Source organism: Podarcis liolepis, assembly GCF_965112155.1.
Source record: "Podarcis liolepis genome assembly, chromosome: 15".
Lineage (NCBI taxonomy): Eukaryota > Metazoa > Chordata > Lepidosauria > Squamata > Lacertidae > Podarcis > Podarcis liolepis.
The window spans coordinates 16,905,025-16,926,367 of record NC_139566.1 but is presented as its reverse complement, the minus strand read 5'-3'; the positions used below and the strand labels follow the sequence as shown (position 1 = coordinate 16,926,367).

General features: G+C 51.1%; 1 protein-coding gene across 1 annotated transcript; it reads right to left on the bottom strand.

The window, feature by feature from the left end:
* Positions 1 to 60: 60 nt before the first annotated feature.
* On the bottom strand, positions 61 to 21,221 carry PPP2R5B (protein phosphatase 2 regulatory subunit B'beta). Its single transcript, XM_083477957.1, has 14 exons — positions 19,843 to 21,221; positions 13,416 to 13,612; positions 12,524 to 12,625; positions 11,873 to 11,965; positions 10,710 to 10,840; positions 8,067 to 8,126; positions 6,778 to 6,886; positions 6,617 to 6,670; positions 6,070 to 6,120; positions 5,814 to 5,933; positions 4,774 to 4,901; positions 3,759 to 3,860; positions 2,144 to 2,313; positions 61 to 200 (listed from the first exon to the last, which is right to left on the bottom strand). The coding sequence occupies exons 1-13, from the start codon at positions 20,039 to 20,041 to the stop codon at positions 2,166 to 2,168; spliced, it is 1,494 nt and encodes a 497-aa protein (XP_083334083.1). The 5' UTR covers positions 20,042 to 21,221; the 3' UTR covers positions 61 to 200; positions 2,144 to 2,165.
* Positions 21,222 to 21,343: the final 122 nt, after the last annotated feature.

The window sequence follows — 21,343 nt, the reverse complement described above, 5'->3', positions numbered from 1 at the left end:
TGCCACCTGCCCAGCCGCGCTCCCCCCAAAGCCACTGACATCAGACGTCAAAATCAGCCGTGACATGGAAGGTTTCTCTTTATTGAATACAGACTCGTCCAGCAAAAGGAACACAGGGCAAGGGCGAAACTTTTAATAAATAAGACCGACGACGCCCCTGCCCCCCTTCAACAAAATAGCTCTCTTCTGCAGCATCCTCCCTCCCCCCCACCCGCCCCACCCCACCCCTGGGTGCCTCGGGGCCTCCCCCCCTGTGGAAACTACACAAGTGTGGCATCTAAATAGACTATAGAAGAGGAGGTGTCCCCAGATACTACAGTGCCCAACTGGCTTCAGTGTTCTGCTAAAAAATAAAACTGTAATACACTCAATGCCCCCCCTTCCCCAAAATAACCACCCAGTGACTATTCTTCTGGTTACAGATAATGTTTTGAGGTCATCATGCCGAGCAAAGAGGGAGGGGTCGCAGTGGGGAGCTTTTAAACCCCCCCGCTCCCCACACACAGATACTAAACCCTTTGGTGGAGGGGGAATGATATAGTCAGCAAACCAAGGCCTCCCCCCCCGACCCCTTTATCGCCACCACAACCACAGCACCCTAGTATTCTGGACCTGGAACACCCCAGATGTTTCTCCCAGCTACCACCAGCCCCAGTCAGGGATGGCGGAGTCCCACAAGACCAAATGCTGTCACACACCCCACCCGCCGCAAGACCTGAGAGAGAAGGAGCGAGATTGCAGCCACCGCCTCCTGCAGAGAGGTGGTACATCCTTGTCTGCTTACCCTTGAAATGTCCTGACCCTCAATGCCCCCCCAAAAAACTCAATTTCCCAGCAAGCATTTCCTACCCACCCCCACCCCCCATAATCAGAGGCATCCCTGCTTTCCACCTGTGCAACAACCAGCCCTTCTAAAGTGCAGGAGTTTGAACACTCTTCTCCCGTCAAGATCGCCCCCTCCCTCCCCTTCTAATTGGTGGAAATAGGGAGCTGAACGGGGAACGTGTTAGAGCTACGCTCCATCTTGGGGGGGGTAGGGGGCTGTGAGAATCTAAGCAAAGTGCACCTGAGTCTCTCTCTCTCTCTCCCTCCCCCCACACACACTCCTGACCACCCAAGAATGCAAAAGTGTGAAAACTATAAAAGCCCCAGAGGCGAGGAATCTCTTCCAGGGGGACACGCACCAAACTCCCCACCGTCCCCCCCAATAAACTGCTGAAGGGGGAAAGCAGCTGCCAGCCCCCCCACAGCCCTAAACCCAGAGGGAAGAACCCCAGTGCGCTCCCCCCACTGCGGCGTCCCATGAGAGCATGCATAGGCCCAGCTCTGCACACATACAACTCCCTCCTCGACCGTGCCATTTCTGTTTTTCTGGAAAGTCCTCTTCCACCCTTCCTCCCCGAAACCCTGCTCCGTTTCTGGCTGAGCCAATGGGGGTGGGGAGACAGAAGGGGGGAGAGAGAGAGAGAGAGAGAAGAAATGTGCGGCTCTTCCACTTGGGGAGGGGGGCAGCAGTTTAGGGCTTGAAACCACCAGACTAGGCCTTGGTGAACAAGGTCCTCAGAGATAGAGGGGAACCACCCCTATGCTCCCCAATAGGGAGCCAGGGAGCCCCTCCCCAAAAAACCAGGATGCCCCCTATTGATTGTGCTCCCCACTCTTCCGAAACAGAAAGCCCCACCGCTATGGGGAGGGCAGCTTTGGATCAAGAGGCCTATTGCTTAATCTTGCTTTGGGTACCACCCACCAGATCCCCACCCCAAACTCTGGCCTCACAGCTCTTAAGACCCCCCCTCACCACCTTTCTCCCCCCTCCCCAAAACAAGCCCAGCAGGGGAGCCCCTCCGATGCCTCCTTCTGCCCACACCCAGCAAACATAGCCATGCACTCAGACCATTTTGCTTCACAGCCACAGCAAACGGGCCTGCTCCGTGGTCACCCCCCTGGGTGGGTGGGTGGGTGAGTGGGTGGGGGCCAAGCCCACCCCCCCAGGAGGAGCGAAAGGCAGGAGCTCTGGTTTGGCACAGGCTGGCTGGGGGCAGGTAGGGAGCGTCCGGCTCTCTGGGACGGGCCCTGCACCCGGGTGGGCGGCTCCCACAAGCCACAGTGGGTGGGTGGGTGGGGAGGGCAGGGGGTGGGGGGCTCCAGGGGAGGGAGGGGGGCTCCTAGCTGGCCCCTCCGCTCTGCACAGCCAGGGAGTGTTGCAGGTTTAGGCGGTTCATCTTGGCCTCTTCCAGTCCTTGCAGCTTCCGCAACTGCAGCTCGTCTAGCTGCCTCCAGAGCTCCTGCCGCTCCTTCGCCTTCTTCAGTTCCCTGGGAGTAGAGAAATTTAATGAGAGATGCTGCGAAGGATGCAAATAGTTGCAGTTCCTGCATCATAGGGGGGCTGGAGTAGATGACCTTTGGGGTACCCCCTTCCAACTCTATAAAGTTCTATGATACGGCATGCCGTCCTCCAAGGGTCGGCGTTTGGAGTGAGCCAAGAGAGTTTTGTAATTTGGGGTCTGTATTCGAATTACCATTCGGTTTCTTTGTATTTTCCATAACTGCAGCTTGTTGGGTTCTTTTAAGGCAGAACGGTTCTTTTTGGCTTTGTATTCAGGACAGAAAAAAAGAATATGCTTCCTTCACAAAGTAAACTGTGGAACTCACTCCCACAGGAGGCAGCTGAGGGCAACCAAGCTAGATGTCTTTAAAAAGAGGACTGGACAAATTTGTGGAGGAGAAGGCTATCAATGGCTAGCCACAACGGCTATGCTCTGGCTCCACGATTTGAAAATGGAGAATCGTAGAATTGTACACATAATAATAATAATAATAATAATAATAATAATAATAATAATAATTTGTTATTTATACCCCACCCATCTGGCTGGGTTTCCCCAGCCACTCTGGGCGGCTTCCAACAAAATACTAAAAATACAATAAAACAATAGACACAGTTGGAAGGTACCCCTAAGGGTCATCTAGTCCAACCCCCTGCAATGCAAGCATCTCAGAATCCCTGACCGACGGCCATCCAACCTCTGTTGGAAACCCTCCAGTGAAGGGGAGTCCACCACCTTCTTTCCACTGTCAAACAGCTCTTCCCCTCAGAAAGTCATCCTTTAATGGTTAGTCAGAATCTCCTGCCTTGTCATTCGTATCCACTGATTTGGGTCCTCCCCTCTGGAGCAGCAGAAAGCAAGTTTGCTCCATCTTCTCTGTGGCAGCTCTTCAGCCAGCCTATCCCCTCTCAACCTCTTCTCCAGACTAAACACACCCAGCTCCCTCAACTGTTCCTCATAAGTCTTGGTTTCCAGACCCTTGATCATCTTGGTCACTCCATCGGCCCTTACTCCAGCTTGACAATATTCTTCTTAAACAGCGGTGCCCAGAATGGGACACTGTATTCCAGGTGTGGTTTGACCAAGGTAGAACAGAGCAAGACTGTTACTTCCCTTGATCTGGACACTATACTTTTGTTGATGCAGCCTAGAATTGCATTCGCTTTTTTTGCTGCTGCATCACGCCACTGACTCATGCTAAGCCGGCAGTCTGCGAAGAACCCTATGTATACTGTGCTTTCACATGTGCTGCTGCGAAAGATGCAGAGAAGATCGAGAACCTGTGGGGGCCCTGCGGATGGTGCTAGACTCTCAAATCCCATCAGCCCAAGCCAGCAGGGTATAAATGCTCCCAATGAATATTCATAAATAAACAGGAGAAGCTGCCCAGACTTGCAATTTCTCTCCCTCGTCTGCCACGTAGACACTTACTGCTGTTTTTCCACCTTGTAGGAGGCCGTAAGTTCGTCAAATAGTTTCCCGTTCATCTCCATAAAGGTCTTGAGGACATTGTAGACCAGAGAAACAATGGTCCTGGATAAGAGGGTGGCAGTGCCGGGGGGGGGGGGAGAGAAATCTAGATATTACACCCAAGGACTGGTAAGCCACCTCCAGCCCCACCTCATCAGTCAACAGCGGGATATCTTTCAACCTAATAGTGGGTTCCCTTCTGCTTACTGAGGCCCTGAAAGTTGTAGCCCAGCCTTACACTTAAAGAGAGACAGTGCGGTGGAGTGGTTAGAGCCTAAGACTAGGGCCTGGGAGAGACCGGGGTTCAAATCCCCGCTCAGCCATGAAACTCACCTTGAGCTCCGTCAGTGCCTCTCAGGTAGCCTAACCTACCTCACAAGGTTGTAGTAGGGGATTAAACGAGGTGGGAATAACCATGTCTGCCACTTTTAGCTCTTCAGAGCAAAAGATAAAAGATAAAGGGACCCCTGACCATTAGGTCCAGTCGTGGCCGATTCTGGGGTTGCAGCGCTCATCTCATTTTATTGGCCGAGGGAGCCGGTGTACAGCTTCTGGGTCATGTGGCCAGCATGACTAAGCCACTTCTGGCGAACCAGAGCAGCGCACGGAAACACCATTTACCTTCCCGCTGGAGCAGTACCTATTTATCTACTTGCACGTTGACATGCTTTCGAACTGGTAGGTTGGCAGGAGCAGGGACCGAGCAACGGGAGCTCACCCCGTCGCGGGGATTCGAACCGCCAACTTTCTGATCAGCAAGTCCTAGGCTCTGTGGTTTAACCCACAGCGCCAAAGATAAGAGCAATAAATAAATAAAAGTGATACAGGGCAGGATATAAACCTGTGGCCTTTCCCCAAAGTTGGGCAATGGGAGCAATGAGGCTTTGCTGGTGACTGGGGGCAGAGGGACACTGCAGGACTGGCCCACCTTCACCCCAGGGGTCCTGTAGGCACCCCAACCCAGGCAGCCACTTACGGGTTCCAGTGCTCCTTGGAGACGCGATAGAGGGTGCCGAAAATGGTGGGCAGCACCGTGTGGCAGTTGTCCTCAACCAGGCTCAGGATGTATTCGTTGTTCCAGAAATACAGAGCCCGCTCTGCAACCTGGAGCGAGAGGAGGGCTCAGAGGGGAGGAAGGCTACTACTAGCCAAAATGGCTACTCTCTGCCTCCACGGTCAAAGGCAGCAATGCTCCTGAATGCAAGTTGCTGGAAACCGCAAGAGGTGAGAGCTCCAGCAGGCTCTCCTCAAATAAAGTGCCCCCCTATGTACAAAAATTCAAAGTTTCTTCCAAGCTGTTTCACGCAGTATGTCACACCCAGAAACTGAATGAAGAAATGTTTCTATTCCTCACTCAGAACACTAGAACTGGTGGACATCCAGTAATAGTATAAGCTGCATGTCTTTGTTTCCCAATTTGATCCTTTTGCATGGTTTCGTATGTATCGTGGTATCTTATGCACATTATTTTTATGGATTATAGTTTGGTTATTTTTCACTGTAATTGTTAAAGAGTGAATTTATGCTTAATTATTATTTGCCGGTATTTAATTTTATTATGCGCCATTATATTCTAATGGATTACTGAATGTTAGCTTTAAAATAAACAGCTTAAATAAAAACAAAGCACGTTTTTATTGTGATTTTGTTTTTGGTATTGGATCAGGTTGTTACAAGGTGTGTGATCTCTGCTGTATAGTTTGTTGTTTCTTCAGCTTGCAAACCGCCTTTAGAAAGGCGGCAAACAAACTAGAAGAGGGAGGCTGTCAGAAGACTCAGATAAAAGGTCGTTGTCTTTCATGCAGTACAATGTTCAACTGTGGAACTCACTCCTGCAGGAGGAAGTACCAAAGTTGGAGAGCCTTAAAAAAGAGGATTGGACAATTTCATGGAAGAGAGGTATCAGTGTGCCCTCCCACCATCTGAAAAATAGTGAACCCCCCCCCCCAGCTAAATGAGCTCTGGCCCCACCTCCCCACCCTTCACCCCACCCCCCTGCCGCTGCCCCAAGAGCACCTGGAAGTGGGGGCTGGCAATACACCGAGCCACTTGCTTGAAGAGGGGCTCCTGGATCTTCACAAACTGAGAGGGCTCAATGACATCCAGAATCTCCTCGATTTCTCCCAGGAACATCACCTGGGTGGACAGACGAGCAGGGAAAGGTGAGCAGAATATGTTGGGAGGTGCCACTGGGCCAAGATGGGGCAACAGCACCAAGGCTTCCCCCATCTGCCTCCACTCCCACCCTCGTCCCCACTTGACCCTTCTGTACCTCCTTCTGGGTGCAGGTCTTCGGCCAGTACTTCAGAAGGCCACGTATCACCTGGGAGGGTGAGGAGAGAGGTCAAAAGGTGGAAATGTTAAGACACACATCCTGGCACTGGCATCATAATAATAATAATAATAATAATAATAATAATAATAATAATAATAATAATAATAATACAGTAGTACCTTGGGTTAAGTACTTAATTTGTTCTGGAGGGCCGTACTTAACCTGAAACTGTTCTTAACCTGAAGCACCACTTTAGCTAATGGGGCCCCCTGCTGCCGCCGCGCCGCTGGAGCACGATTCCTGTTCTTATCCTGAAGCAAAGTTCTTAACCTGAAGCACTATTTCTAGGTTAGCGGAGTCTGTAACTTGAAGCATATGTAACCTGAAGCATATGTAACCCAAGGTACCACTGTATTATTTTTGTTTGGTACTCCCTTAACTGTTGCCCATGGGACTTGGGTTTTCTCCCCACCCCCCCACCCCGCCACCTGCTGCTCTGCTGCCCCCCACAACCAGCACCCCACATGGCCAAATCCTGACTCACATGCTCGGTCAGCGTTGCATCTTTCTCCAGGAACTGGACCACACAGTAAGCCAGCTGCGGGAGACAAAGCGGGGTCAAGGGTCAGAGGTTAGAGCTCGGGGATACCCAGGCGCACCCCCCTCCCCAAGGGAGGCGGGGGTTCCCTGCAGAGTGAGGCTCACCTGGGCGTGGAAGATGGAGAGGGACTTCACCGAGTGCAGCGGGATGAGGACCCGGACCAGGAACTGCTTGTGCTCCGTCTTCAGGGGCAAAGCAAACCCGTTGATTATACTGGTGAGGGGAGGGGAGGGAGGAAACACAGTGGGAGGCATCAAAGCCGGTGCCGTGCGACACCCGTTCCACAACTGCAAGAAACCGATCTCTTTAGTGTGGGGGCACCTACAACTTCGGAACTCCCTGCCTATTGATGGCGACATCGGGCAGGCACCTTCGCTGCACACTCTTTGGCGCCTGCCGAAAACATTTCTGGTTAGACAAGCCTGCCCAGATATGCAGAATGCTGATGTGTGTTTTTAGTTTATTGCTGGCTTTAAATCTTTGGGATGTTTTAATTGTTTTCGGTAATTGTTTTTTTTTTTTTTTCGCAAGCCGCTTTGAAGTTTTTGTGATAAAGCGGCATATACATTTTTTGCAGCAAAATAAACAAATAAAAAGAAAACTGGGGGAGGGAGTGGTTAGGAATGCTGCCGTCCCCCAAACAGAGGAAGGGACACCCCTGCCTTTTCTCCTGAGTAGTTCTGAGAAAGAGGAGCCCTCAACTCCCATCTTCAACACCTGATTGCTGGCAGGGAAGGTTGGTGGGAGAGAAGAAACCAGCACTACAGTTCCTCTGCCTCTCCATCCATCCCCCCCCAAATTCCCTGGACTTTACAGGAAATGTAATTTAAATTTGTTAAAATTCTGACATCTCACCCTTCCTTTTAATTTATTATATATATTTTTAATTATAAGCGAAGGGAAAAATTATAGAGGGGGAAGTAAGAAAGAGGCAGGAGACGAAGCCAAAGGAAGAGCATTGTACAGCCCCCACAGAATACGAATACAGCCTAAGCATTGTTGTCGTTTAACAAGTACTTCTACGTATTTGGGAAAGGAAATGGTCACCAGTGCGATGAAGGTGAAGTGGATCAAACAAGAACATTTAAATCTCAGAATGTGGCAAAATAAAAACAGCGTGAGCTTGTGGCATCTCGTGGACTGTATTGTCATGCAACCCAGACTCCCGAGTCGTGGGTGACGGAGCACATGGCTGAGCTTCCGATGACTCAGCGTCTTGCCCTTTTGCTCCGCCCACAGCAGCAGAAGCAGCAACAGCCAGGAAGGAGCCCAGCTGGTGCATGGCAGAAGCTGAAGGGGAGAGGAGGGAAGGAAAGAGGCCCCTCAATATTCAACAGAGGCAGGAAGGTGCAGCTCCGGCTGACGCCCGTCCTCCATGTCCTAAGGTGCTTACCTTCCCAGGATCTCAAGGAGCTCCGCCACGCCGTTGAAATGCTCCGTCTCGTAGATAAACCTGGGGGTGGGACAGGGGAGAGTTAGGGATCACATCATCATCACGGCCACCAGCTTTTCCACCAGCCTTGCCCCGCCCCACCCCACCCACCCCGCCTGGGACCATTGTAAGGCAAAGGGGCTGCTGAAGTATTCTTCGTTTTTATTTATTGCTTTTACATCCCAGCTTTTTCTCCAAGGAGTTCAAGGCGGCTCACGTGGTTCCTCCTTTGCTCTTTAATTCCCCACAACAGCCCTGCGAAGTAGGCCAGGGCTGAGAGTGAGCAACTGGCCCAAGGTCACCCAGTGAGCTTCGCAATGCCTGAGTGGGGATTCGAACCCAAATCTCTCCCAGAGTCCAACACTCTAACCACCGCACCATTACGGGCTCACTTAACATTTTTTTTGCAGGGACTGTTCCTGGCTTTTCTGTCAGGAACAGAGTCATGTTGGGTTTTTAATATAGTTGAAATGCTTTGCATTTGTATCTGCCTGTATACTGCTGTCAGTTTATTCTTGTGAGCTGGCTCAGAAGCCTTTTCGGCTGAAAGGCGGCATATAAACAAACAACAGCAACACATCACATCGCAGCACCACAAGGCAGAACTCCACTGCCACTTTCTGCTTGGATCCTCTTCTTTCCAGCTAGAAATCGCCCTTCCAGCAGATGTCAAGGCAATAAACAACTATTTTACTTTTAAAAGACAACTGAAGGCAGGCCTGTTTAGGGAAGTTTTTAATGTCTGGTGCTGTATTGTTTTTAATATTTGGTTCGAAGCCACCCAGAGTGGCTGGGGAGGCCCAGCCAGATGGGCAGGGTATAAATAATAAATTATTATTATTATATTATAAGGGTGCTGTGATGTCAAGTTGGCCCCCAGGAAGGGTATTCAGGGCACCAGACCAGAGTGAGCCTCTCCTACCACAGAATTCTAGAATTGAAGAGCTGGAAGGGACCCCAAGAGTCATCTAGTCCAGCCCCCTGCAATGCAGGAAATCTTTTTGCCCAACGTGGGGCTCCTGAGATTAAGAGTCTTGTGCTCTATCGACTGCGTGTTGCTAGACTACAACTCCCACCCATTGGCCATACTGGCTGCTGGGAGTTGGGTGTCCAACAACATCTGAACGGCTATGGGTTCCTCATCCCTTGGGTCTGGCAGCTCCTGTACCACCCAGAATATGCTTCTGTTCTTTATCTGCTAGCTTGAAAAGTGAGGGAGTCCCCAGCTAGGGAATGAAGGGAGAACACAGGACAAGGTCATCCTGCCCTCTAGTGGACAGCAGGCTACATTATCCCCCTGAATGGGCTCTCACCACATGGGTAAGAACTTAAGATCTTGCTGGATCAGGCCAGTGGCCCATCTAGTCCAGCATTTTGTTCTCACAGTGGCCACCCAAGGGAATCCTGCAAGCCAGATCTGAGCACAGGAACATTCTCTCCTCCTGTGGTTTCTGGCAACTGGTACTGAGAAGCATTATTGCCTCCGACTGTGGAGGCACAGACATCATGACTGGTAGCCCTTGTTAGCTCTGTTGGTACAGCATCAGACTCTTGACCTCAGGGTCGTGGGTTCGAGCCCCACACTGGGCAAAATATTCCTGCCTTGGAGGGAGTTGGGCTAGAGGACGCTTGAGGTTCCTTCCAACTCTATGATTCTACATGAATCTGTCCCAATCCTCTTTTAAAGCCGTCTAGGCTACTCCCTCCTGTGGGAGGGAGTTCCACAGTTTAACTTTGGGCTGTGTGGAGAAGATACTTTCTTTTTTTAAAAAAAAATTTATTAAGAATTTAAACAAAACATATTATCTTATTACATATCATCCTTGACCCCCCCATTTCCCCCCTCCCCCCATAAAATAACCCCCTCCCCTCCCCCCCTGACTTCCCTCAGCTCCAATCTCTGGTTTCTCTACAAATGCTATTCTCTGCATGTTACAAAACTGTATAAATCCTTAATTTATCTGACTGGTTATTGTCAATAGAAAGTTTGTGAGCATTTATTCAAAACCTGCCAAGGAGTCCAGTTCACTTTGTTGTTTCTTTAAGTACCGTATTTTTTGCTCTATAAGACTCACTTTTTCCCTCCTAAAAAGTAAGGGGGAATGTGTGTGCGTCTTATGGAGCAAAGGCAGGCTGCGCAGCTATCCCAGAAGCCAGAACAGCAAGAGGGATTGCTACTTTCACTGCGCAGCAATCCCTCTTGCTGTTCTGGCTTCTGAGATTCAGAATATTTTTTTTCTTGTTTTCCTGTTCCAAAAACTAGGTGCGTCTTGTGGTCTGGTGCGTCTTATAGAGCGGAAAATATGGTACTTTGTAAAAGGTTCTCATTCATCTTTAAAGTCACAGTTATCCTTATCCTGTAGTTTATGTGTCAAAGGGGATTTAGGGAGAAGATACTTTCTTTTACATGTTCCGAACCTTCCAACGTTCGGATGCAGGCCACCTGCAAATCCCCTCCTTGGCCAGAAAAGAGGCTGGCAGCGAGACCTGAGCAACTGCTTCTGACCACACTGGGTGGGCAGAGTGTCGGGGAGAGAAGCCTGTGCTGCAGGAGGCCAGGATGCGGAGCAACCCTGGGGTGGAGCAGAGAAAAGAGGAACTCACCGCAAGAAAATGTTGTTGCACTGCTTTCGGATGTAGGCACGCAGGCCCAGGAACTTGCCATAGACACGGTGGAGGATGGTCTTGAGGTACTCGCGCTCCCGAGGGTCCTCGCTGTCGAAAAGCTCCAGTAGCTGAAGGAAAGGGAGAGGGGAGAGGAGGAGTCAGAGCAAATGAGCCTGGAACGTCCCCCGTGAAACTCCGGGAGAGTTTCCTGGGCCTTCTACTGAACACCAGGCAGAGGCTCTCCAAGCTTCCAGCACGAGTGGGAGATGCCGGTGACTTAGCTTGCTGCCTTCTGCAAGCAGAGTCATGTGCACAGCCTAAGGTTAGTCCAAAGGGGGTCCTGGCACAGCAGCCTGTTCTCACAGTGGCCAACCAGGTGCCCCAGAGGGCAGCCAAGCTTGTATTGTGATTTTACTCTTTTGTTGTTGGGAGCTGCCCAGAATGGCTAGGGCAAACCGGTCAGATGGGTGGCATATAAATAAATTATTATTACAGTGGTACCTTGGGTTAAGTACTTAATTCATTCCGGAGGTCTGTTCTTAACCTGAAACTGTTCTTAACCTGAAGCACCACTTTAGCTAATGGAGCCTCCTGCAGCCGCCACACCACCGGAGCACAATTTCTGTTCTCATCCTGAAGCAAAGTTCTTAACCCGAGGTACTATTTCTGGGTTAGCAGAGTCTGTAACCTGAGGTACCACTGTATTATTATTATTTGGGCTCCAGTTTCCAAGGAGGGCATCCAGCTCCTTCCTGGCCATGTCTTATTTATTTACGCCTAAAAATATTTATGTGTTGCTGCCTGATTTAAAAAATGTCAAAGAAGTTTATGACAAGGATGTCTGTATATAATTAACACGCAAACACACAAAAAAAGTTTTAGAATCAGAGACCATCAGCCATTACAAAAAGATGCATTCTCAATTGCCCACATAAGTTTGATGGAACAGAAAAGTTTTCCACGGGAGTTTTGGAAGTTGAAACAGCCTCATTTCTCTGCAGTACCACAACAGAGTCACTGCAGAAGGAGCATGGCTTGTGACCCACTTGCGAAGAAGACTCGCACTCGATGCCCAGTAATTTGGCTTTGCTGCCCCAGACACACACACACACAACACACACACATTCCCTTGCTCAGCCTTCTTGCTCCTTCTCACTCACCAGCAATACAAATTTCTGGTCTATATAACGCTTGGCGACTGAAGGTTGGAAGTCTGGGCTCTCGAGGAACCGGAGGAAAAATTCATACACAAGCTGGAAAGAGGTAGAGAGGTGGAACCATTAATCACCACCAAAAATTCTTCCAATTCCCTGCCCCCGCCTGCCCCAAGGCACTTTTGCTCCCCCCAAATTTAGGCCACCTTCCCTTTGGTTCCATAAATTTATCCCTGGTGCCCCCTTACCCTATCAAACACATTTTTCAGAATAGCAGTTTGCCCAACCCACAAAGAAAGATAATAGCACAATAAAATTAAAGGCAGGCACAGTCACAGTTAATTGCACATTTGTTAATCCCAATTAAAACTATTTTAGTTTAATTAATTCAACAAAAACCTCAATCTGGTGATATCAGCTTTTCAGATAGTCATTTATACTTCCAGCACACGCCCCCCCCCTGCTCTCTTGACTCTTAGCATCCCCCCCACCACTTGCCATTGCAAGTTAACCCACCACCCACTTTGGGAACCACTGGTTTAAGGCATCCACCAGCAAGCCAGGGGTGGAGGTGGCTAAGACTGCACCCACTACTTTTCTGCCATGCAGGCAAAATGACACATGCCCACACGAGGCAGCCCCACGGAGGAGTCCTACCTGGAGATGTGGCCACGAGGGTTCTAGGTTGGGCTCATCCTCTTCGGGGTCAAACTCAGGGTTCTCGCTGGGCGGAAGCGTCCGGAAAATGTTGACCGAGATCTGTAGAGAGAGGAGAGAAGAAATCAGCCAAGTTATACAGCCGGCATAGGCAGACTCGGCCCTCCAGATGTTTTGGGACTACAGATCCCATCATCCCTAGCTAGCATGACCAGTGGTCAGGGATGATGGGAGTTGTAGTCCCAAAACATCTGAAGGGCCGAGTTTGCCTATGCCTGCTATACAGACTGGTTACCACTTCAAGCAAGGTACACCCTTGCCCCCAATAAAAATACACCCCTCGAGCTTCTGGCTTTGACAGGGACCAGCCAGATGCCCAAAGAATCTCAGGGAAAGGGCAATGAGATCATTCACAGGGGTTGCCAACATGGTGCCCATAGCTGCAATGGCACTGTTATGAGATCTTCCCTGGCACCCTACTATTAACTTCAGAGAGAAGTAAAAGGAGGGAGATAATAGCCTGTACTTGCTTGCATAATAGTCAACACTTCTGTCCAGAAAGCCATTATTTTTAAATTATTACTTTTCACTGTGTCTGTGTGCTAACCCATACACATTAAATGCAGAAAAGGAACAGGAAAGATTTGGAGAGTGCTCCATCCATCCCTAACTGGAGGTCATTTTGCCTCCCCTTGAGTCATAATCTGTGCCAGGGGTCTCTTGCTCAAGCTGGCAAAACACATTCCTAGCCTTCAGCCTCCCTGGCTGTTGCCAGCAACCAATGCAGCCTCCCTGGCTGCTGCCAGTGACCAGCAACCAACTGAGCCTCCTTGCTTGTGCTTGTTTGTGTGGTGAGGGAGCCCATCCTCTTCCCTCTCCTCTCCCTGCTTACCATCTTGATGATCTCAGGGTAGAGCGGCTCAATGAGGATGCCACGGTTGGTGGCCACACACTCCACCAGCTCATTGAGGGCTGCCCGCTTGATCTCTTTCCCCTTCAGGTCGGCGACGCAGTCGAGGAAGTCGAAGAGGACGGAGCACTGCTGCAGCTTCTTGCACAGGAGATCGTGCAGCTCTGAGACAGGAGCATCTGCAGGGGGGAGGAAGGGACCACACACACAGGGCTCAGCAGGTGCTGGCGCAAGAGGTGCTGGGGCTCAAACATGCTGGCCAGTCTCACCCTCCAACACATCAGAGCCCCCTTCTCCATAATCTATTGGTGCGGTCCAGTTGCAGCTGCTTAGTGGTGGAGAAAAAGCAGACTATGTGCATTTTTGCTCTGTTTTAATTATTTGTAAGGAAAAGGCCATTGGCCAGGGTGGGGAGACACTTGTTATGCACCCAGAGGGTTCATGTCACCCCCAGGAAGGGCTGGGAAGGAGAGACCCATCTGAAACTCTGGAGATGCAAGTGGACAAATAACCTGAGCTGGCAAAAGGTGGTAATACTAATACTAATACTAATACTACTACTACTAATAATAATAATTTATTATTTATACCCCACCCATCTGGCTCGGTTTCTCCAGCTACTCTGGGAGGCTCCCAACAGAATATTAAAATACAATAATCTATTAAACATTAAAGGCTTCCCTAAACAGGGCTGCCTTCAGATGTCTTCTAGAAGTCTGGTAGTTGTTTTTCTCTTTGACATCTGGTGGGAGGGCGTTCCACCGGGCGGGTGCCACTACCGAGAAGGCCCTCTGCCTGGTTCCCTTGTAACTTGGCTTCTTGCAGGGAGGGAACCGCCAGAAGGCCCTCAGCGCTGGACCTCAGTGCCTGGGCAGAATGATGGGGGTGGAGATGCTCCTTCAGGTATACTGGACTGAGGCCATTTAGGGCTTTAAAGGTCAACACTTTGAATTGTGCTCTGGAGGAAGAAAGCACAACTCCACAGACAGAACATCAGTGGGGTTGTGACCTTTGCTGGAGCCCAGGGAACATGCAACAGGCAGGACCAGGGGTTGGGTGTGCAGGGCAAACAAGGCTCCCCATGCCAGCCCAACCCTTGCCACTGCCACCAGCACCGAGCAGAGAGCCTGGAGGGTTCACAGGGCCGAACCGCCTGCCATCTGCGCAAGGAGGAGCCTGGCCGTCCTGCCGATGTGGCCTCTGACAGATGCATCCCCCTGACACTGGCCGGGCAGCCATTCAGAAAGCGGGGGCACAGTGGCAAGGCCAGACCAGAACCCAGAGACCCCCAGTGGCAACCTTGCAAGACCCATAATTCCAGACAGCAGTACATAGGAACCACCTGCCTTCTCCAAGGTGAGACTATGGGCCCATGTGCTTCAGGACACTAGCAGGCACTCTCCAGGGTTATAAGCAGGGGGCATTCCCAGCCCCACCTGGAGACGCAGCTGGGGATTGAACTTCGGATATCCTGCATGCAAGGCAGATGGTCTACTGCTGTGTTATGGCTCTTCATGAAACCAAGGTGGTTGTTTTTCCTTTCATTTTTTCTCCAGTTATTTCCAAGTACTGCAACAAAAACAGTTTCCACCACCATGTTTAAACCGCATTAAGTGGTGCTTTACTGAATTCTTTCCCTAGATTAAACATTTTGTTTCCAATGCACCTGAAAAGGCTTTGTATTTATATAGCATAGAAAATTGAACACTGCGTAATTTTTTTCTTAAAAACAAACGGGTTAAATCAGATCTCCAGTGATTTAGTGCAGTGGGAAAAAATTCCTATCCCAAAATTTCCAGAAAACTCACGTCATTCTCTGGGGACGACCACCTCAGCAAGTCGGAGCTGCCTGTCACTTGTGCCCATCAGTGAGTTAAGAGTCAGCAATGCCTGCTCTCTAACGCCTTGGCTGTGGCACCAATAAGCCATTTCCTCAGTTGCAGGCACCAGTAAACTCCGCAAGACACTAGCCCTGTGCGAGGTCAAGAGTGGAGTGGCACACTCAAACGCTCGGCCTTCCAAAATTAACCAAGCCTGCCACCCAAGTTGGCCTAGTCATCCTAGAGACCCCACCTCAGCCTTTTCCTTGACAGGGAGCTGGGCCCACTCCAGAAGGTGCCAGACTGGGTGCTTTTCCCATGATGATATTTAAAAACAACAGGAGGAGCCAAGAGCAACCATTTCCAAAACAGGGAAACGAGGCATTGGTGAACTGATGAGCACCTGGAAAGCACCAAGAGTGCCCCAGGAGAGCAGGAAGTCAAGGATGAAATGCAGCAGTTACTTAACAAAAAAATATCAGGATCTTGGAGGTGGAGGGTTGGGAAGGCTGAAGTCAGTTTTAAGCAGGATGCTGCTATTATATTTAGTTATGCAGGTATTTTGACGTGAATTCTTTTTGATTGGCTGGATTCTGTTTCAGTCAACTATTTCGCTGTAAACTGTCCTGTAACAGTTGTGTGTGTGTGCCTCTGAAGGGCAGTATAAAAGCACCCTAATAAGCAAGACTCAGGCACACAAACCATACTGCTGCTGCTGCCTCTTCTCCTTACCCCTTGGGGCAAGAAGCAGCCCTGGGAATCCCCCTGGGAACTGTAACCATGGCAGCCATAAGGCAGATCAGCCGCATCCGGAGACAGAGATGATGAGCAGCTCTGAGTTCTGGGATCAGTAAGGATGCAGGAATATTTGGAGGGGGGACTGCCTAGACGAATGCAATGGGCATCTCCCAAGACTTGAGAACCTATTCTAGCTTTGTCTCCAAAGTAAAAAAATATTTATGCCTGTGGAGAAAGAGGGAGTCTAAAATGTATTTTGAAACTGAGCAGCATTCAAGACCAGGAAATGGAGAGCAGTCGAAGAGAGCCATTTCTGCCCCCGGCCCAGCATGCGGCCAGACACTCCCATTTCCCACTTATCATTTTATTATGATTACTATTAATTATTCACCCTGCCCAGGGTGCGTAACAATAATTAAAACATTTAAGGACAGTTTAAAGCAATACGAAATCATAGAAGGTGGGTTCCTAAAAATAAACATGTATAAATAAATATGCATCTCAAGTGTCAAAAGTCAGGGTAAAAGCGCATCTGCAGCAGAGTGGTTTTAAATTTTGTATAAATCTGATGCTGCACAGCTAACGTGGGCTCCTTCTGGAGGAAGGTTAGGGCGAAAAGCCAATAAATTAACCAGATTGAAGGATACCAAACCCAGGGCGTTTAAACAGCTTCTATTGCAGTCAGTTAAGGGGTGGGGTGGGGCTGGCTGCTCTGCCTCCCACTTTTGGAAGCAAGATATGAATTTTTGGTTGTCTCTCCTGTAAAGGGTGCTATTAGTTGAATATGTTTTGTGCTTCTGTTGTCTTATGGTTTGTTGATGATTCATTATTCTGTGATTGCATTTTAGCTCATGGGACCTTAAGAGCAGGCAAGAAATACCATTAATAAATAAAGATGGCATTTCCTCATTCCAAGATGCCTCTACTAGAGAAGCCAGCAGGACACTCCAGTCTGGCATAGAGGAAACCTTTCTTGATGTTGCAACTCCGCCTCAATTAAGTCAACAGTAAGGCCTGGCCCAGTGTTTGAGGGGAACGGGGTGGCTAACGAAACTCTGCCCGATTCTACAATGCTTCCCACTGAGTTAATGCATCATCTGTTTTCATCGCTGCTGATTTTAGCTAATTGCCTATTTGCAATGTATTTTGCGGCTGCTTTTATCCATGCTGAAGGCCACTCTGAGCTCACCAACAGAAATTAATCTGCGCTATTTGCATTATTATGTGTTTATTTGCAACCCACCAACTCCCTCCCGTTTTTTAGTCAAATCATGGCTCCCTCCTGTGAGGACAGGGCGTGGTGGAGGCTGCCCCAAAAGGTATGGGGACTAAGGTCCCCTCTAACACACACCTGCAATTTCAGCACTTCCTGGAACTCTGCCCCCTCCCCATTATCTGGCCGCTGCAGACCCCCAAAGGCAGGCCCCTGAGTGGGCAATTCTCTGGATGGACACAGAAATCCTCAGGATGGGAACACAGCAAGTTGCTTTAATACTGGGTCAGACATCTGTCCATATCTGACAGACAGCAACTCTTCAGGGGTCTTAGGCCGAGAAGGGCATTTCCCATCATTTGCGGACTTGACTTTTAGCTGAAAGAGCCACGACATTCTGCCTGTATAGGCACGTCTGAGCTGTGGTCCTCTCCCATGGGAGCTTACTTAGTGGCACAAGGACTCCATGTGCGCTTCTGATGGAGCATGGCTACAGAAGAAGGCAGGATGCTTGGGGTTGCCTCCCCAGCTGAGGAGGAGGATGCAGAAGGGGTGGAAGATGCTGGCCTGGCCTGCTGGCTGCATCCAACAATACCAGAGTGGCAGGAGAGAGGACAACTCCCGACGGCTGCTCTCAGTTGCAAAGTGGTACCCAAGGAGGACTGAGGAGCATCAGTAGAGCCTGCCAAATCAGTGCAACGGCCCACCAGGTCTGGTATCCTGCTCTTACAGTGGCTCGTATGGAAAACCTGCAAGTAGGATCCAAGCAACAAGAGCACTCTCTCCTGTGGCTTCCAGCATCCAGTGTTCAGAAGCATTGCTTCCTTCAGTTGTGGAGGGCAGAGCATAGCTATCGTGGCTAGCAGTCACTGACAGTCTGATCTTTCATGGATTTCCCCAGCCATCTAGGTTGGTGGGCATTACTGCCTCCTGGGGGAGCGAGTTCCACAATGTGACTATGCGCTGCGTGAAGAAGGGCTTTCACCACCAAGAAGCAGCCGCATCACTCCAGCCAGAGGTCCAAAGGAAGCTGCTCTAGACAGTCAAACTATGGGTCCATCTGGATTATCCATGCTGACTGGCAGCAGCTGCCTGGGGTTACAAGCAGGGGACCTTCCCTACTTGTGAGATGCAGATGGGGACTGGACCTGGGACCTTCTGCAGGTGCTTTGCTTTCTTACCTTGCTGGAAAGCCATATTTGCCTGAACATGCAAATTTCACCTGTGTGGCCACACAAGACATGCCCCCAACACTCCGGTGCCCACCACCCCACACACTCAGCCCCCAATGATCCCCATGCAAATGAAAATGCCTTTAGCTCCGTTGAAGCATGAGACTCATAATCCCAGGGTTGTGGGGGTTTGAGATGCACGTTGGGCAAAAAATTCCTGCATTGCAGTAGGTTGGGCTAGATGACCCTTGTGGTCCCTTCCAACACTACAGTTCTATGGTTTTATGGTAAGCGGGGGATGGCCCACAAGGCTTTCCAGTTGCATTTGCCTGATCACAAGTGGAAGCTCCCTGCACACCTTCCCCATGAGACTCTGAGAAGGTTGGGGACTAAAGGGTGGTGGTGAGCATGATGCACATGAGGACATTGAACATGGGCACCACTCCCTGCCCCCCAAACACACCTGCAGTTTATGACTGCTCCAAGTATGATGAATATTGTTCCCCAAATTGCATTTTACTTTGCTTGCCTCTTGCTCAAAGCTGTGATTCCAAAGTAAGCAGAGAGACCACAGGAGAGCTTCGCCACAAAGCTCTGAGCCTGCGTTTGGCCAGGGCCAAGCCCAATGCTCTCGTTGAGGTGAAGATGCCCTTCCCTGCAACAGGAAACCAGGGCTACCCTCCTGGAGCTCAAGATAAGAGCCTGTGTGGTGTAGTGGTTAGAGTGTCAGACCAGGACCTGGGGCAGACCAGAATTTGCACCCACTCCATCATGAAGCTCACGGGGGGAGCTTGGGCAGGTTGTGGTCTCTCAAACCTAACCCTACCGCACAGGGTTGTTGTGAGGATAGACAGCAGATAACTGAGCACAGCACCTTGAGCTCCTTGCAAGGAAAGTGCAACAAATGTACTGAATCTATAAAAATGAATAGGTACACCCAAACCCCATTTTTGGTGACCAAAACGAAGATCCAGATGTAATGGCATCTCTTGAAAGCTCAGCAATGAGGCGGTATCCCCAAACCAAAGATTGAGGAAGTCTCGACACAGAGCTTTCTGCAGCCTTTCTCAATCCCCAGATGTTGTTGAACTACAACTCCCATCACCTCTAGCTAGCAAGGCCAGAGCTCTGGGATGATGGGAGTTGTAGTCCAACAACATCTGGGGACCCACAGGTTGAGAACTGCTAGTCTAGGGTGTGTCCCCCAACTAACACCCACCCCCTGTGCTTATGGCAGGCCTCTGCTGACAGTAAGAGATGTTGGACCTTGGAAGATGGCAGACTCTCCTTCACTGGAGTTTTTTAAACATAGGTTGACCATCTGTCAGGGATTCTTTGGCGGCAGTTCCCACATTGCAGGGGGTTGGACTAGATGAACTTTGGGTGCTTCTTCCCACCCAATGATTCTGTGGCAGGTCTCCCTGCTAGAAGGACCCAGGTGTGGAGGCAGGCCTTTGGGGACTCACCTTTGAGCAGAGGGAGAGGCGTGAGCTCCTGCTGGTTGCTCTGGTACCGGAACTGAGAGGAGCTGTGGGAGCGCCTCTGGCGGGAACGGCGGAGTGACCGGCGGGAGAAGCCGTCCACTTTGTCCGGGGGCGGCACAGGGGACAGCCCCGGGGAGGAGGGGCTGGTGGGGGTCACGGCAGGCGGGATCTTGGTCTCCATGTCGGCAGGCAGGCGAGCCCCCACTGCTGTGAGTCTATGCCAGGAGGGCCCTGGGGAGGAAGGGTGCCCTTAGTACCCTGCAACGGCGTCTGGCGTCTCCTTAGGCCTCAGGAGCAGCCGCCCCATGACACAGGCCGGGGCCTCCTTCTGCGGTCCGAGTCCTTGGCTCAGGGTCTCGTCGGCGCGTCCAAGCCCAAGGGGGCTCACCTCCAGCGTGACTCCTGGCCTACTTGGCTGCCATGGCTGGACGACTCAGGGCCAAGAGGAGCTGAATGCCAGCGAGGAGCATGGAGGACGAACCCCCCCCCCAAGTTGTGGTGCAAGGAGGCCTCTGGGGCTGCAAAGGTGGCTTTTCCCAGCTGTTGCAAAGGCCCACCTCCCCAAAAAACCTGGTGCCTTGCTGAGGTGAAAGTGGGGCACCCCCCTCCACAGCAACCTGCCTTAAACAGCTCCAAGCACAATCCGGGCGCAGGAGCCTGAGCCCAGGGGGTACCCCTCAAGATCTGCCACGGGGTCCAAGGGATTGGAGGGGCAGCGCCCAGGCCAAGCGGCTCCTCTTCTTCCCCACGTCCAGGGGACCAGCCTGTGGGGCTGGAGAAGATGCAGAGGCCGTCTGTTTCCTAGTTCAGGCCGAAGGCGGCGGCGGCGGCAGCGGCGCAGGAGGCATCCTGGGGGCAAGGAAGCAGGCGGGGCCGGCCTCCTGCCAGAGCCCCTTGTCGTCGTCGCCGTCGTCCTCCTCCCTCTCCCATGGGGCACCCGGCAGCAGCTGGCTCGCAGGAGGAGGAGGGCGCCCGGCACGGCCTGGCTGTTTTCTCTACCCGGCGGCAGGTGCGGGCAGGTGCATTGCGCGGCCCCGGCGCACCGTCACCAGGAGCAGCAGCGGCTGCCAAGCAAGGCAGGCCCCTGCCTCTTTCCTCTGCCCTCCTCCGCCTTTGGCTCCTCTGCTGCTGCTAATGCAGCAGCAACGGCGGCAGCTCCCGGTGCTGCTTTCCCCCGCGTAATACAAGGAAAAGGAAGCGCGCGCGAGAGAGAGACTGAGACCTAATCCCGGTGCAGCAGCAGCAACAGCAGCAGCAGGCTAATACTGTGCGTGTGCGCGCACGCGCGTACCCCCTCCTCCTCCTCGCGTCGGACCCAGCCCCAAAGCTTGCCTCCGCCTCTATTGCGCACGCGCACGCGCTCTGCCTTTTCCTTTGATGCGCTCCTCCTCGCTTAAGCTGTAACACTAAGTAACCTTCCCGGTCCACGTGACCCCCGCCGGAGCGCTCTCATTGGCCTCTTAAAAATAGAACCTGCGTCATC